At 40.2% G+C, this 18294-nt stretch overlaps 2 protein-coding genes across 5 annotated transcripts in view; one reads left to right on the top strand and one right to left on the bottom strand.

The window, feature by feature from the left end:
* Positions 1 to 11984, top strand: part of LOC124556138 (vegetative cell wall protein gp1-like) — a 29971-nt gene extending 17987 nt beyond the window's left edge. The window contains exon 3 of the mRNA XM_047130153.1: positions 11959 to 11984. Coding sequence (XP_046986109.1) covers positions 11959 to 11984 — 26 coding nt within the window. The remainder of the gene's footprint in view (positions 1 to 11958) is intronic.
* The window catches only part of LOC124555563 (carbohydrate sulfotransferase 5-like), a 641036-nt gene continuing 634465 nt past the window's right edge, over positions 11724 to 18294 (bottom strand). For 2 of the 4 annotated variants that reach the window (XM_047129520.1, XM_047129519.1), the window contains one exon: positions 11724 to 14408. In XM_047129520.1, coding sequence (XP_046985476.1) covers positions 14090 to 14408 — 319 coding nt within the window. In that variant the 3' untranslated portion in view covers positions 11724 to 14089. The remainder of the gene's footprint in view (positions 14409 to 18294) is intronic. The other 2 variants (XM_047129521.1, XM_047129522.1) reach the window with 1 other exon arrangement.

Below are 18294 nucleotides of genomic sequence, written 5' to 3'. Positions count from 1 at the left end.
AGTGTCATGACCATGTGTACAGCTGACAATTCATATTGCTCACAGGCCACAGGCCACTCCCACCCTTATTGAAGTCCACTGTGCCCATACCCACAATGACAGTTCACCGGATCCAGTGCTGAGCTCTTTTTCTTTCTGTGTACACCTACAACATTCAGTTTCCATCCATGGCTCAGCATGTTAACACCTGTGTGATGTGTTGTAGTTCATGAAACAAATTTGGTCCATGAATCAAAAGACACTCACATGATCAGGCCCATAGGCCTTTTTGGTTTGATGCTAGGAACTCTTTGTGGTCAACAGCATCATCCACCTACGGGGAGACAACAGCACAAAATGCTTTGTCATCCCTCGTGCATTCCACAACTGGGTCCTTGGCCATCTACATGAGGGAAGGGGATGGTCCTCACCAAACACCTCACCCACCAACGTGTATATTGGTGGGGCATGGACTATGCTACAATGCCCATGGTGGCTGCCTGTTATACATGCCAAAGCAAACACGCCACCCTGGCTCATTACTTTCCATGGCATACCACCTCCAATACTTGGTCCTGAATCCATCTCAACTTTGCCAGCCTCTTCCTCGGCACCTCATAGCCCATGGCTGTTGACGCAGGTACAGGTTTTCGTTATGTTACCTGCATGTTCTCCACATATTCTGCACACACCATCAAAGGCTGACACGAATTTTTTCCCTAGAAGCCCTCCCGGACACTCTGGCTACTGATAATGGTGCTCAATTCACCTGTTTGAAATTTATATCCTTGCAACCAGTGACATCACTTCAGTCCACACTGTGCCTTGCCATCCAGCCTCGAAAGCCATAGGCGGAATGATTTGTCCACAATTTTAGGACACAAATGTCCAAACTTTGCCGTAACCGCTCTCTTGATGATGACCTGATACATCAACATCCATGGAGGTTCCAGAGGCAAGAGGAATGAGCAATGCTGTCACCATAGACTTGCAGACATGTGCAAAGTGGGGAGAACCCCAATGCCCCCTCCTCCCTCCATCAGAGCATGAGATGACAGAAGTCATGATGTCCAAGTCGAGAACCATGACAACGTCCAGTGGTGAGGTGGGGGCAACACCACTGCAGGCTGTGGTTCCTCTTGTGACATTGAACCAGTATGGGGTTTTCACTACAGCTGGAGTGCCAACAGAGCTGTTGCCAGAGGATGTGATGGCATAGGCTCCTCAGATGGTGGCATGGAACCCTCATGGGTAGTGGTATCCAGCGGGCGCAGTGACCAAAACCATGCACCCAGACTGCTGTCCCTAGTGTAAAATCTGGTACACCAGGACATGACAGTGGGTGAGATTCAGGATGGAGGAAGTGGAACAATACCCTTGGCTGGTGTCCTTGGAGAAGCTCTGCTGAGCTACAGAAACCAATGGGCCTCATCAGAAAAAAATTAATGCCCCTTTGGTAGGGAAGTCTTGCAGATATTTTTTCATCTGGGTCATAAAAGTATGAACTATGTGCTCAGCCTACCTGTTAGATTGTGGGTGAAAGGGAGGGGAGTGAACATGGCAACTGCTTAACCACATATAGAAATCATGAAACAGCAGAGACAGGAACTGGTGCCCATTTTCAGAAATGAGAGTAGGTGGAAGAGCATCCACAGAAAAAAATTTTGAGGGCTTGGATAGTGGCTTCAGTAGTGACCAAGGGGCACCAGACCATGTACAGAAAACATGAAAATGCATCAACAATAATCAGCCAAAACACATTCAAAACAGATCAGCAAAATCAACATGGATGTGTTCCCAGGGCTGTGATGCTGGAGGCCATGGAGAGAATGATGACCTGGAAGCTGCCTGTTGATTAGCACACTGAGGGCATGCAGCGACCATATGTTCCAGCTCTCCGTCAATGCCAAGCCAGTAAACATTTCTGCTTGCCAAGGTTTTGGTAGAGAAACTCCCCAGAACCCATTATGTAACAGCTGTAAAATCTTCCACTGCAAATTCCTGGGAATAACCACCCAGGGAGCTGCATGATCTGTGAAGAGGAAGAGGACCCCATCTAAGACAGAGATGATGGTGCAAGACGAAGTAGTTGTGAAGTGGATGAGGCGAGTGGCCTGGAGGACAAGAAGACCAACCCTACTGGACAAGGTGGACTAACTGCCTGAGGCTGGGGTCAGCTCTGTTGCCTTGGCAACTTGAGCACTAGTTGTCGGAAAAATGTTTACAGCTTGGTGGGAGGGAACATCCAATAAAAACACCTCAGGGTCCATGTCAATGGACAGCCCAGATAAGACGTCTGCCTGTCATGGTGCCGCTTGTGGGGGAAAATCAATCTCATAGTTGTATCTGGAGAGGAACAAAGCCCACCATTGCAACCTGTGAACTGCCTTATTGCGGACATGGGTGGATGGTTAAGGGCTTGTGGTCTGCAATTAATTTGAATTTGGTGACATACAAGAAGAAGTGAAATTTGGCTACTGCACACGCAATACCCAGTGTCTCCTCCTCAGTTTGAGAGTACTGGACTTGTGCTGGACTGAGTTTTAAATGGAAATGCCAGTGGTTACTTTGAGCCATCTGGTTCCGATTAGTGGGGACCTCTCTCACACTGTACTGTAAGATGTCAGTAGCCAAAATGAATGGTTTGTTGGGTTTGAAGATAGTTAAACACGATGCTGACTGGAGATGTTCCTTCAGCTTGATGAAGTCCTGGTCGCACTTAGGAGACCAGACAAAGAGAGCACCTTTAGGTAGAAGGAGAGGCAGTGAATGTCCAATGGTGAATGCCCTGCAAATGAACAGGTGGTAATAGGCAATTTTACCTGAAAAAAGCCAGCAGCTCATGCAACAACAAAGGATATGGCAAGTCTGTAATGGCCCTGACAAGACTCTCAATGGGTTCGGCACCCTGCCTCAATCTGATGTGGCCCAGGTACTCAATAGTTGTTTGCAAAAATTTGGACTTCTGTAGGTTGCAGTGCGGACCCATGACCAGGAGGTTTTGGAAGATGGCCAAGAGGTTGTGCAAGTGGTCACTTGAAGTATGTCCTATAATGATGATATCATTTAGGTACTCAAAGCAGTGTGTAATATTGGATGTGACCTGTTCCAACTACCACTGCCGGCCGGTTTGGCCGTGCGGTTCTAGGCGCTTCAGTCTGGAACTGCGAGACCGCTACGGTCGCAGGTTCGAATCCTGCCTTGGGCATGGATGTGTGTGATGTCCTTAGGTTAGTTAGGTTTAAGTAGTTCTAAGTTCTAGGGGACTGATGACCACAGATGTTAAGTCCCATAGTGCTCAGATCCATTTGAACCAACTACCACTGAAAGACTGTGGGGACACTTGCCATTCCGAAATCGACTGTTGGTATTGGTAAAGGCTGACAGGGATGTAAATGACCATGATACGCTTGAACTCTTCATCCATGGGTAACTGTTGATCTACTTCAGAAAGATAAAATGTGGAGAAAAATTCATCTCCTGTGAAGCATGTGAACAGTTCATTACAACATGGCAATGGGTATGTGTCGGCCACAGACTGTGAATTTATGGTGGCCTTAAAATCACTCAAAGGCACAATTTGGCAGAGGATTTCTTCATGAAGACAAATTGTGTGACCCATTCACTAGAGGAAATAGGAACCAGAGTCCTGGGAGAGGTGAGCTGCTCCAGCTACTTGGGAGTGGAGGGCCAGTGGGATCTGACTGGCATGAATAAATCCAGGGTAAGCAAACTGCACCAAGGTTATGTGGACTTGAAAGTCTGTGGTGCATCTTAGGTCTTCCACAGAGATATCCTCAAATTCTGAGCACAGAGATTCCAAAGACTGATAAGGGACTTCAGCAGATACTAATTGTATGGAGTCCATGACCTAAAAGTGAAAGGCCTGATTGGCATCAAACCTGAGAATGTTTGCTGAACTAGCATTTTGAACAACAATAAAGGTAACAAGTCACTGATTTATGGGTAACTTCCACCACAAATTGGCCAAGCAAGGAGATTTGCTGTTCACCACATGCCCTGTGGCACCTGTTTACTGGTTACAACTGAAGACAGCCGAGGTCTGAACATTTTTGGGCATGAAGCAGTGAAACTGCTGAGCCAGTGTCTACCTGCAAGCACAGTTGTTGTGAGAGAACAAAACTGTGATGAAAAGCATGTTAGAATCAGGATCAGGAACCTGCCCTGACACCAACATTTCCTGAATATCCTTATCCATAATCTCTGATGCTGCATTCTGCGCTATTGAGTGGCAGACTACTGCAATGTGGCCTTTTTAACAATACTTACAACAGACAGTTGGAGACAATCTGATCTGTTGTGTTTGGTGTGACATGATGCACACTAAGGCAACAGGGAGTAGTGGTTGGAATGCTTATATGAACTATACAGGAACTGCAGAAGTGGCCGGCTTGCACCACAACAATGTCATCCTCACTGGATGCAGTGAACTCAGCCTTGCCACCCTGTACCACTATGACATTGCCCAGGCTTCCAGTTGCTGACCAGTGCCTTGTGAGACTTCATACAACTGAGCAGCTGACAAAACCTCTTGAAGGGAAGGGTTCTCTAACTGGAGAGCCCATTGTCTGACTTCCTTATCCATGGTACAGTGGGTGTAACATCACCAACCTTGGTGTCTGATTATGACTCTTGGATTGTCTGTGAAATGGCACTTGTGACGAAGGCTGGGGAGGGTCATATACCAGGCACAATAAGATATATGGGGCTGCTTCTTGCATTAGTAACATTTAGTCCTAGTGGCCACAATGTGCATGTGCCTGCGATAATAGGAAGATAACAATGAACATAGGGTCTCAAACAACAATGAGAAAAGTTCCATCAATGGGCCGAACTGCCGCAGCACCTGATACAAGGTGAGAGAAACCCATGACAAAAGCATGACATACCTCCACATCTGTAACATGGAAAACATGAAAATGCTGCTGTAGGAGGTGTTCGTACACCTTCCACTTCTCAGAGAGCAATGCTGGCAAAGCCTCTTGCTTGACTATGATGAGGCCCTTCTGTTTCTTCACCTGTGTTTGAATCAGGGACTCCATGTCATGACAAGATGCAAAGTGCAACTGCACAATGAAAAACACATGAAGATATTACCTTACTCATTGCCAATGTATTCTAATCCCACAAGAGAACACCACACAATGACTTTAAAAGTCTACAAAACAACTTATTATAATGGATACACTAGACTCAGAGTGGCTCACAAAGGCATTCTGATAACACGTATGCAGAGGTAAATGTTTAACTGAGTTGGAGCTGGCCAGGACCATCTCTAAAACCTTTCAGCTAGCAGGTAGAGTGCAGAGTTGAGAGGCTGCACATGCATCCATGAGTGGCAGCCTCTGACAGTTGTTGAACCTCTAGCTGTGTCTATCAATTTCTGTGGTGTGCCTTACAACTGCACACCTAGATCTCGGGTGTGGAACTGTGTGGTTCATCACAGTTTGAATTTATTTTCAGAAGTCTTTCCCCAGTTAAATGGGTGCTTAACACACTGAGCATTGGACTGCTACATTCAATGCCTTGTGACCACTAATTTCAATCAGTTGGTTGAATTAAATGACTCATAAGCTTTACATTGCAATTAATTTCCATGTGGTCTATGTTGCTCCTGATAGGGTAACTCCCAGCTGAGGGACTCTATTGGGATTACAGAATTACAATAGAATCAAACAGCAGATGATCTTATGATTGCTTCTAGTAAAATAACTTATAGATGAAGGAATACATTGGCAGTACACAGAGTTCCTTGCACATTACACAGATAGACAGAAGTACAGAAAAAAAAATGCAGGGAGGTGTACTTTCTGTTACATTTTAATATACTGGAACATGCTGAAGTATTTTATCTGTAGTTTTTGACTACATTACTCAAAATATGAGAATTTAAATTTTGCTTCAGTATAATACTTTATATTTGAAGAACAGTGTGCATGTTTTGAACAGAGGAAACTTGCCCATGTATTATGAGAAATTAACTCACTATACATACAGACATTCATGAAACATCCTGCACACAGTAGTCAATACGACCACCCTTTCTAGTGGCTGCAACGAGGGTAGACTGGGTTCATAATCCTATTCATTTATGTGGCATCATCACCACCAGTACCATGCCATGCAGTCCCCTTCTACAAGTTGGCAGTAACCCATGTAACTCCACTGCCAATCTGCGGCTGGCTCTGTGCACACCCTCCTCTGCTCTCACGTCCAGCACCACCATAGAGCTGACTTAAAGGACGCTGCACCAATCTAAGCTCATCTCAGTCTGTTAGTCAAGTTCTGTCTGTGTTCTCAAAGTGTTATCAGTTAGCATATATTGTTATTGTGTATGACAAACCTCCCTATCTCAAGGACATGTGTTGGACTGTATTCAGGATCTGCTGTTACTCGAATTAAGTAAAACGAATTACTTATACACTACATGTTCTTCTCATTACGTTTGCTCTCTGTCAAAGAACCCATCAACTCCTTGGAATCCACCACCAAGCTGACCAAATGCTTTAAGTACATAACAGAAAACGTTAATCACTGTTGTTGGTCACTGTTGTTTGGTGAACTATAAGGAAACTCGGATTGGGTTTATAAATTGTTGCCACTGTGTAAAACCACAGCCTGACAAACAATTAACCACATGCCCATCTTGGCTGTGGTACAATCTGAAGACAGCACTCTATCAAATTTTCCTCAGGAAATTGATACCTTAACTCCATTTCACCACATTGGCTCTACCAGGAATCTTCTCTCTCTCTCTCTCTCTCTCTCAGTATTAATTGTTACTTTCAATAATGCAGTTGTTGGCTACGTACAAATGATGTAAGTGAACTGTAGCACTGCTGGTATGTATGTGCTAATTTTGTACATTATAGTGCCATGGTTTGTATATGTATCACAAGTTTGTACAACATAACTGCACCACTTTCTGTTTTGCAAGCATATTAAAATTTCAAAAATTCTGAAACAATCACTCACAGAATAGAATATAACACACTAAATTACATGTATACTAGATGTCACTAAGAAAAAGAAACCATTGGGAAAAGTATCATGGTACATTTCACAGACTTGACCATCCTTCATCAAAACATGCAATTAATAAAAAAATAAAATACAACAATTTGAAGATGAGCTCCAATCTTTGAACTGCACTGTCGTATGCATCACTGAGAAGTGGTGTAGAGACACAAAAGTCCAACATCTAGTATCATCATTGCATGAAAGGACAGACTCTCGTCATGGGACTACTTCAAAGAAATTGAAGACACACACATTGAAATACCAGCTATTGAATTAACAGGGCTTGACAACACAAATAAGTTAATCATTTTCCATGTGTATCGATCTCCAAATGGTATTACGAACACTTTTTTCAATAAATTAACAGAAGTTCTAGGTACAGTCCCAAATCCTAAAGTTCGCAAAAGTTTGTGTGGAGATATAAACATAAATATCATAAACGTAAACACAAATATCATAAATGAAACAAACAGCACCCTCATAAATAGGGTTCTGAGTTTTGGGATGGTGAAGTGGACTGGCAGGGCGAGATATAACAGAAGAAGAGGAAGACTGTAGAGACGAAGGTGCAATTATATAGTGACTGAAGTGGTATGCATGGGGACAGGGTGGAGATGGGTATTGGACAGAAGCTAGCAGAGACTGAGATGAGGAGTACTGTGGGATCAAATTATGTGATGTAAGGATAATCCCACCTATGTATTTCACAGAAGCTCAAATTTGGGTATGGAGATTCAGATAGCATGGCTTTGAAATCAAACACAATGTGTTCAGCAGCATATTCTGTCACTGGATATTTGACTCTGCTCTTGGCTGTAGTTTCGTGGTGGTCATTCATTTGAGTGGACAGCTGGATAGTAGTCATGCTCAAATGAAAGGCTGTGCTGAAGTTCAATAGAACTGATATATGATATGATTGCTTCCACAGGTGGCCCTGCAAGTCACAGGATAGGATATCCCTGTGGCAGAACTAGAATACGACATTCTGAGCGGGTAAATAGGGCAGGTCCTGTACTGAGTGATATTGGAGTAGGTGTGGACTTGTCTGCTTAACTACTGTAAGTTGCTACTCTTGCTACTTCTATTATTCATATTCCACTTTTCATTGTCATATTCATTATAATGTGGAACATATCCCTATTTTACAAAGCCACCATACCACATTAGTCTTTCCAGTGTTCATTTCACTGATCATTTACAAAGCTATGCTGAAGCACATTAATCCAGTGATAGTGACCCCCGCCTGCCCCCTACTGCTCATCCACTCTTGTACGTGGACAATTGAGAAAACATTCTGTGGAGCGAAAAGGCAAATAAGGAGACGAGGTGATCGGAGATGGAGATGAGGCTAAGAATGGACAAAGTCTTCTTCTTCTTCATGCGATCAGGCCCAGAGGACCGCGCGCCACCACAGTTAGAGCTCTCCATCCGTCTCTGTCTTCTGCTATCTGTCTCCAGTTTTCCGTTACTCCCAGCTGCAACAGGTCTTCTCTCACTCCATCGATCCACCTCTTTCTAGGTCTTCCCACTGGTCTGCTGCCTGACGGGATCCAGTCCATTGTGATTTTGGGCCATCTTGTTGCCTCCATTCTAACAACATGTCCAGCCCATTGCAGTCTTTTGCTTCTCATCACTCCCAAGATGTTAGGCTCCTTGTACAGCTCTTCTAATTCAGTGTTATGGCGTCTTCTCCATTCTCCAGTAGTCTGATCTCTGACTGGTCCAAATATTTTCCTGAGGACTTTCCTTTCAAATGTTAGCAGTCGCTTAAGGTCTTGTTTTCGAGTGCTCCAGGTTTGAGAACCATAAAGTACTACTGGCATTATTAATGTCTTATACAACCATAGCTTTAGTTGTTGCGAGACACTTCTACATTTTAATATAGGGTCCAGAGAGTGATAGTATCTGTTTCCCGCCTGCAGTCATGCTTTTATCTCTGCTTCAGTTGATGTTACTTCTGTAAAAAATGATCCAAGGTATTTGAACTCTTTCACATGTTTATACCTGGTGTTGTTCACAATTAAATCCTGAGAGTTCTGGATCTTTCTTCCTATGGTCATATACTCTGTCTTTTCAGAGCTAATTTGTAGACCGATCCTAGCTGCCAATAACTCCAAGGTCTGGATACTTCTCTTCAGGTCTTCTTGTGTGCATGCTAATAGTGCAATGTCATCTGCATAGGCCAGATATGTAATGTGTTCATTACCAATTTGAATGCCCTTGATGTTTTCTTTGTTGAAATCCCGCATTACCTTCTCAAGTGCCAGGTTGAAGAGGACAGGTGATAGCCCATCTCCTTGGCGTAATCCTGTTACAACTTGGAAGCTTTCTGTCATTTGATTGCCTACCTCAACCTTAAGTTTTGTGTCATTTAGGCATACCTCTACCAGTTTGACCAACTTTTATGGTATACCAAACCCTGTCATAGTTCTAATCAGGCTAGGTCTATGTATACTGTCGTAAGCCTTCTTGAAGTCTACAAACAGGAGATGTATCTCTCGTCCGTATTCGTACACTTTTTCACAGACCTGTTTTAGGACAAAAATCTGGTCCGTGGTTGTTCGCCCTGCCTGGAAACCTCCTTGGTATTCTCCAATTATGTCTGTTACTATAGGTTTTATTCGTTCTAATAGGCAGTTGGAGAAGATCTTATAACAGGTGTTGAGTAGCGCTATGCCCCTGTAGTTGTCACATACGGATTTGTCTTTCTTTTTATATATGGGGCATATCACAGCTACCTTCCATTCCTCTGGTATTTCATGTTTTACCCAAATTTGCTCGATTAGCTTGTGGATTTTGAAACAGAGGATTTCGTCTCCAGCCTTGAGAAGTTCAGCAGGAATACCGTCCTCACCTGGACTTTTACCATTCTTAAGGTTTTTAATCTGGTTCCTTATCTCTTCAATGGTGGGTGGAGGATATTCTGGGTCTACTGTTACTGGTTCATCAAACTCAAGTAGTTCAGTTGGTTCATCAGAGTTTAGTAATTCTCTGAAGTATTCCATCCATCTTCTTCCAATTTTTTGATCTTCTGTTAACATTCTTCCATTGGCATCTCTTATAAATCTGTGTTGATGGTATGTCCCTCCTTTAAAACTTTTCACTTTTCTATAAAGTTCTTTATACCTATTTCCATGAAAGTCTTGTTCAGCTTCCTCCATGATACTTTTAACATATTTTCTCTTTGCTTTCCTCAATGTGACTTGGGTCTGCCGTCGTGTTTCTTCAAACTTCGATTTTTCTTCTTCTTGCATATTGCTTTGTATCCACAGTAGTTTGGCCTGTTGTTGTTCCCTGATAGCTCCCTCACACTCCTCATTGAGCCACACTCTTTTTCCCCTAGTTCGCCTTGGGATTACTTCTTGGGCTGTTTCTTTAATGGTCTCTGCAATCGCCTTCCAGTTCTGATCTACCACAGTATCTCCTTCCTCTTCATTCAAAGCCTCAAAAAGGTTTGTTAGTGCTATCTTGAAAGTTCTTCTTATATTATCTTCAGTCAGACTCTCATGGTCATATCGAGTGACTCTTTGCATTCTTTTGTGCTTCCTGGCTCTCCATATTGTTTTCATCCTTCCTCTGACAAGGAAGTGGTCTGATCCACATTCCGCACCTCTTGCCGTTCTAACATTTTGTATCCACTTCTTTATTCTCTTCTCTACAATTAGGTGGTCAATTTGGTTCACCGTTTTCCCATCTGGAGACACCCAGGTTCCTTTATATATGGACAAAGTGAGGAAATAAATAACCCATGCCCTTGCCAAAAGAACCATCCTGGTATTTGCCTTAATGGATTTAAGGAAACCATGAAAAACATAAATCAAGATTGCCATAAAGCAATTTCAACACTGGCCTTCCTGAAGGCGAAACGATTGTCTTGATTACTGTGGCACCTTGCTCAGTGTTATCCATTAAATCATTAAAATCACTGAGTAAGTGGTTAAATCAAATTAAATTGTCAATATTCTTGAAGTGCATAAGCAATAAATGTGGTGTGAGAACAAAAAGAGAGGTGCCTTCGGGGCCTGAGTAGTGTAAGCAGATGAAAAATAGAAAATTTTCAATATCTTAAAATACATATCACACTAAATGGTCTACAATAGCACTTAGGATGCTGATAATGGACTGTACCAACACTGTGACTATCTTATATGTAAAATGCTATAGCAAAAAGAAACACAATTTATGGAACATAGTACTTTATAGAGCAACACGTAAGATAGAATGAAGTGCAGGCTGTGCATAGCACTGAACACACTGACTGGAAAATAGTGATACAGGTAACAGGATAGCCAAGGACTCATTTGCAATTGTTTAAATACTACCGGTTTTTTGGCAGTTCAACAGAGCATGCCAGGGGGCCGACCTAGATGGTCCCCATAAGCGAGCCTGTAAACTGTAGGATGCACAATCTCTGAAATTGCCCATGTCATGAGTGAAGGTATACCAAAAATAAACTATAGCAAGTAAAAGAAATAACAACTATTTATGTAAAAAAAAATTATTCTATTTTCAAAGTGAAACTTAGTGTGTATTTATATTCATGTGGTGTACTAAGATGATAAATATCTATCATACGCAATGGATTTTGAGACATGAAATCACATATAATAGGAATGAACACAACATTTTGTTTTCAGTGTCTACTTTTATTTGAAACTGATCTCAGATAAATTTTGTTACTTGAGAAGAGTGTCTCTTGATTACAAAAGCATTCTTTTGAATTTGGGTAACAACAACCACAATAAAAAATTAACACATGCAGTTTGATAACAACTTCCTGTCAAAACCTGACATGGCAATTTATTCTCCACATGATAAAAACTTCTATGGAAAGTTTCTTCTAAAATTGACTGTATGTAACCATTTATCATGGAATAACAACACAATGTTACACAAACACTTGTTTTGACAATATTTATTTTTTTCTTGATTTTGCAGGTTACACAAACACAACAAAAATTTAACAAATTATAGTTCAGAAAGCTTGAAAACATGAAATTCACATTGACTCAAACCAGCATATGTAGGAAAAAATAAAGTAACTCCCTAACTAAAAAAATGATTATCGCCAATGCAAAAAATAACATGCAAGTTATCCATTAAAAAAGATTTTTTTTTCCTAGACCAACAGTCTTTTAATATATCATTAATACTTTCATTATTGTGTTTATTGAACCTAAAATATTGAAGCCTATATTAAAAATCAATGGAAATGTTATTGAAGGCACTCTTCACACTGTGGCAGTGTTCTATAAGGCAGGTGTGGATCTACATATACAACCAGAAGAGTAAAAATATGGAGGCTGCTTTATAAAAATCAACCCAATAATTCCTCACTTTTATTACAACTGAAATACTTAATTGGTATCTTGTCTTGCTAATAATGATGTTATTAGGTGGCTAGACATTGGAGTGTGTATCGAAGAAACACATTACAGCTCTTCTGGGAAACTGGAGTAGATTAAATACCTACTTCATTTGCCGCTTCAATTCCCTAAAGCATGTAGTACCTAATACTTCGAACTAGAGTCCTGGAAGTTACAGTAACCGTAAAATATGCACTAGTAAAATGACAAGGTCAGTGCCAGTTTTGGTAAATTCCTATGACATTACTTTAATAGCTCCTATATGATGAAAAAACTGTCAATAAATCTCTTCCAGTATTGATAAAAACATGAGCAAAAATTGTAATTTATTCCAGTTACAATAAAACATTATACGAAATGCTAACAATGGGCCAGTCCACAGCTGTATTTCTAAACAAACACTTGTTCAACAACAAATAGAACTGTGAAAAGTAATTCCTTTCAGTCTTGCACAACACTGCTAGTAACTGTACATATTGCTGTATTGTAATTGTAAGTATTGATTATTGCTCTAGCAAGCATACAATATTCTAAACCCAGTGCTGATATCCAACTCCCAGATCAAAAATTTCATGAAAACTTTTAAGCTGTGTTTTACTTTTGACTCTATAATGTGTGGCATCCACTAGAGGATTCTGAGTGACAGTAAAAGCAAAACACATGTCAATTCAATGTTTGATAAGAAAGGACAGGAAACAAAATCATTCTGCACTTTCACAAAGAGATACAGAATTGTAAAACTGAAGCTTTTACCAACACTCAATAATCTGATTATTAAAGTATCATTATACTTTTTTAGACGACGTATTATATGATCAACTATTTCCTATGCAAAAAAATCAAGAACAAGAAGCCCACATGACAATTTAATGTCACAAAATAAAACTAACTAAAATCAGTGGAAGTAGCCATTTTATTTTGGCAGCTTTACTGTGTCATGTAAAAAAAGTCAATTAGGAGAACATCAGATCTGGAAATGTGTAAATATTTTAATAAAACTGCCATCCCTTCCATATCAATTGACTACCAGGGAGTACTATTATCAACTGTGAGAAAATATGACCAATTTAATTGCCCATACAATACAATAATAACATGTAATTTATATCTACAGCTGCCAAACATTAAAATTGTGATAATCAAATAAATAACTATGTCAGCAATGTAAAAATGGCCCAATCTTTTACTCCACTCTCAGACATTTCTTATGAGCACTGTATCATTAGTCTTTTATGTTTGAAAACTTAGTATAATAGTTCTGTTAAATAAGAACTACAAGAGAAATGATATAATCCATATCACATGACATGTCTCACAATATGTTCTAAATGCTAGCAGATTCCCTAAGTGCCATCACAGACTGAACAATTTTATTGCAGAATCCCTTTGTCAGTTTGAGGTTGTCCAAAACAGAAAAAAGGACACCTCACTCTATGTTTACAACTACTCTGCTTCACATATAACACACAACAGTTCAGATAAAAAGAAAATTCAGGTATACTCAGACACGGAGGGAAAAGCTATTGGCTGATATCATTCTGACCAGCAAATATCTGATTATACAAAAAGAAGTTGTCCAAATAAAAATGTACTGGAATGCTCACAGAAATAACAGTTCATTATTTCAATGCTATGAATTACCTTTCTTAGCAGTGTTCTAAGGCAATCTCTTCAGTATCACAACCACAAAATTGTGCAAGGCACTATGCAAGCTTGTAGTCACTCAGTGGATTAAACTCACGTTGATGTGTGGAGTTAAATGCCTCCACATATCCCCAAGAATCCATGGCTTGCTTGCAGTGTCGTTGTATAGCACGAACTTCCAGAAACGAAAGATCTTGACGCCAATGGAATGGAGCGGATTTCGAATTACGATATGTGCTGGAAACTCCACCAACATCCACTTTTGTATGTGTATCAAGGAACTTTTGAACATTTGGGTGGAAGTCCAGTCCAAAAAACTGGAACAGTTCTTTCACACTTCTGTAAGGTGTCACTGATAGGTCTTCATATCTCACAACCCTGCAGAACAAAGATTTCAGTATTATAAGTCTTCACAATTAAATTTACACAGTAATTTTGAAAGCTGTTGGTAATCAATATGCTCAATATGCTGTTACTGATTTGCCACTCTTTGTAAGGAACTGCAGTCTTACTGGGCCTAAGTAACGAAATACAACGTACATAAATTTCCTGTTTTTTTTTTTTTTTTGTTTTTTTTTTCCTTAAGATACATTGAATGATAGAGCAATATCTGACTCCCTTTCACAGCAATTAATATTAATCTAATAAAAATTTGTAGACAATACAAAAGTTCTTATGAAATGAATGTTTGACAGATATTACCCACGTGCCCTGAATGATTGTCCCTCTCAACCTAGCTCTCTCTCACACATTTTGTATCAGTTAGGCACCACAGCATGAATGACATGTCTCCATTCCCTCAAATACTATTCTTTGCTTTAAAAGCTGAGAAGCTGAGACCTTCCTCAGGTCATGGTCATCTTTAACAGTATACTTTTTTTCTTACCTGTACCATCTGGATTTTAGTTTTGGTACTGCAATTTAAAAAAATGAAAGAGTCAAAAACCAATGAGATACACAAGTGGGTAGTACTCATTAGAAATAATTACAATTTGAAAACTGATTTTTTAAGTGAGTCCAAATACTGAAGTTCTGGAGATACAGTGAATGATCAAAAGAGGAACAGTTATTGTGTTCAGAAGATTGTTGTTCATTTTCACTGATCTTCACTTTTTCACACTCTTTACTATTAAGTGTAAAAAATTGCTACTAAATAATATGCACATTGAATCCAACAATTTTCTGATCACCATCTTAACTATCAGGTAAAATGGAAATATTACTATTAAAACAGTACTGGTACTATTACAGTTCCACTTTGTACCTTTATTTTAGTTGAAAATTTTTCTTCCCCATAGCTTTGTAAAGCTGTACAAGATGCCGAACTATACAAAAATATGTTAGTCTGAACCTGATTTCATATTCTTCAATAAGCATGAAAATAAAAATCTTGAATGCTGGTGCTCTACGGCTTTTCGATATTTGTTAAATAACAGCTTCCAAACACCATGAGAGGCACTTAAATTGTTTATTAATGAAACCAGTACTTGGGTGTATAACCCAAGTTCAGTGATATCTGATACAGAGGAACAAACAACTGTATGTACTTCAATTTCTACAAAATAACAACTTTATACATAATAGCAGAAACATAAGTCTACTTACATTATGTATCTCTATAGCAAAAAGCCAGCTATAATTTCTTATGTTGTTCAGCTATGCATAAAGAAAGCAAACAACCATGTGGATACCTAGAACCTGATTGAAACCATGTCTGTGTCAATATGATAGGATATGAAATCTGTTCTACCTCATAGTACACATGTTGATGTGTACGTTACTGTTGTCAAATCTTAGGCAGTGACAAGTCTTCATCACATCTGACATAATTTTAATGTAGTGTAAACATGGAACTGACACATCAAAGAGTCTATATTACATGTCTTTTGTTATTTCTAAGAACATACTGCCAACTCCAGCATCTCGGGCCAGAAGAATCTATATTACATGTTCTTAGAAATAACAAAAGACAAATAATAATATCTAGAAATGTCATGGATAAAATATGTATTTAACAACTTGGTACACAACACAGAACTCCACAGTGAGAGGAAAAAGACTGTTCCTCTGATTTGGCATATCAACTACAGATTTGACTTAAACTGAACTTTGCCCAACTATTAAAACCAGTTTCAGTGATCTGGTGCTGGTATTTACTTCAATATGAGAAAAAATTGTGCACAGTGGTAACACCAGTTCCCATCAGATCACTGAAGTTAAGTGTTGCCGGGCTTGTCTAGCACATGCATGGGTGACTGTCCAGGTCTGTTGCCAAACTGGGGAGCATTTAGTCCTTGTGAGAACAACTGAGTAGTTACCCAATTGGAAAGTAGCAGTCTGCTAATGAAAAATGATAATGGCTGGGAAAGTGGTGTTTAGTTTATGAAAAACAATTGTGTTGTGCTTCAACAACTTCAGTTACTGGTACCTAGGGTATGGCAAGGCTTAGAGGGTGGAAGATAGTCAGCAAGAGTGTGAGGCAGTTAATGTCATTGAGTGCCCAATGAGTAATCAAAGAGGATTTGTTTTTGAACAATCAAAGTGTTCAAACAAGATTCTACTATGATGGTTCATAATGTTAAATTATTTCCTGAAAGGGAGAATTCAGAATGTTGTCTTGAATGAAGAGTCACTCACAGATACATAAGTAACATCTGGTGTGTTTCAGAGGAGTGCAATACAAATATTGCTGCTGATGTTACACAATAATGAGTTAGTGGAGCATGTTAAGTGTAGTCCAGGCTTTCTCAGATGATGCAAAGAAAACTCCACCCATAAAAACTGCCATTTATATCAAGATAGACGTAAACAAAATATTAGCTTGGTGTACAGACTGACAGTTAGCTCTTAATGTAGAGAAATGCAGTCATATATTTTATGAAACATAACTGCATAGTATCATTTGACTATAGGATTAATGGATTACAACAAGACATGTCATACAATAGTTTGGTATAAAAATGTGTAGAGACAATAACCGGAAGGACCACATAGGCTCAAGTCATAGGAAAAACAATTAGCAGGCTACAGTGCTTTGGTAGCATACTGAGAAACTAAACTTTATTTGTAAAAGAGGTTACTGTAGTAACCAAAACCAACTGCGGGAACGCCTTGGGCTGCGGATCGGAGCCGCCAGGCGGGGAAGTCGCCGGCGGTGGAGCATGCACCACCGGGTAAACACAGGACAAGTCGGGCGACAGACCAACGACAACTGACAACAACCGACCACGACCGACTACAACCGACTACAACCAACACAACAATGAAGAGATAAACAACGGAGGCTTGTGGAAACCACAACACCAAACACCAACAGTAAATCCACTCAGAACCAGAGCCAGGCAAATGTCAACAATGAGCAACGACTAGAACGCAGTACTGCCGAGATAGAAACGAAATCCAGAGCGAGTACCAGACTGACTGGGCCAGTGTAGAGCGGGTCCCTATATACGAAACCGGAGGGAGCGGCTATTGGCCGCTGTCTGCACGTGGCGTAGCGGTGGCGCCCTCGCTGCGCGAGAGCTGCTGCGCGGAATAGCGGCCGCGGAGGCGGAGCCCTCTATGGGCTGACCACGTCCATTTGTTCTCGCGCGTGTTCGATTTCCGCAGCGGAAGGTACTAGAGTTACATACAAAAAAAATTCTATAGCCCATACAGAATACTGCTCAAGTGTACGGAACCAGTATAGTTCAGACTAAGAGGAAACACTGAGCATATGCAAAGATGGGTATTACATAGTTTGTTTTAGTGGCAGAAATGTTGAAAAATGTTAACTGGCTGACACTCTAAGAAAGAAGCTGAAAAATGTAAGAAAAACTACTAAGAAAACTTCAAGAACTCTCTTTTGGGTAATAAACAATGAATATTCTTCTGGACCCTACTTATCTATCCTGTAGAGATCATGCAGGTAAAATTAGGGAAATAATAGATGAGCCATCCATCCATCTGTAAATAGAAGATGATAAACTCTTAATATATGGTGCCATTGAGAGTATCCTCAGCCATGTACTTAACACAGACTCGCAGAGTACAGATGTAGGTACAACAACTATAAAAAGATATCAAATTCTTGCTCACAAGAAGTCAGAATCGGCAGCAGGATGAAATTCAGCTACTGTGAGCCTTGCCAACAACAAGACTTAAAATACTATCCCAAAATGTCAAAAATCATGTTGGGAAATCGATCACTACACACACAATCTATAGAATGTAGCCCATTAAAAAATTACCAATAACTGTTTTGACTATTGTACATAAATGATTT

The sequence above is a fragment of the Schistocerca americana genome, chromosome X, assembly GCF_021461395.2.
Source record: "Schistocerca americana isolate TAMUIC-IGC-003095 chromosome X, iqSchAmer2.1, whole genome shotgun sequence".
NCBI classification, from domain to species: domain Eukaryota; kingdom Metazoa; phylum Arthropoda; class Insecta; order Orthoptera; family Acrididae; genus Schistocerca; species Schistocerca americana.
Note: the sequence above shows the minus strand (reverse complement) of the source record. Positions and strands in the feature narration are given on the sequence as shown.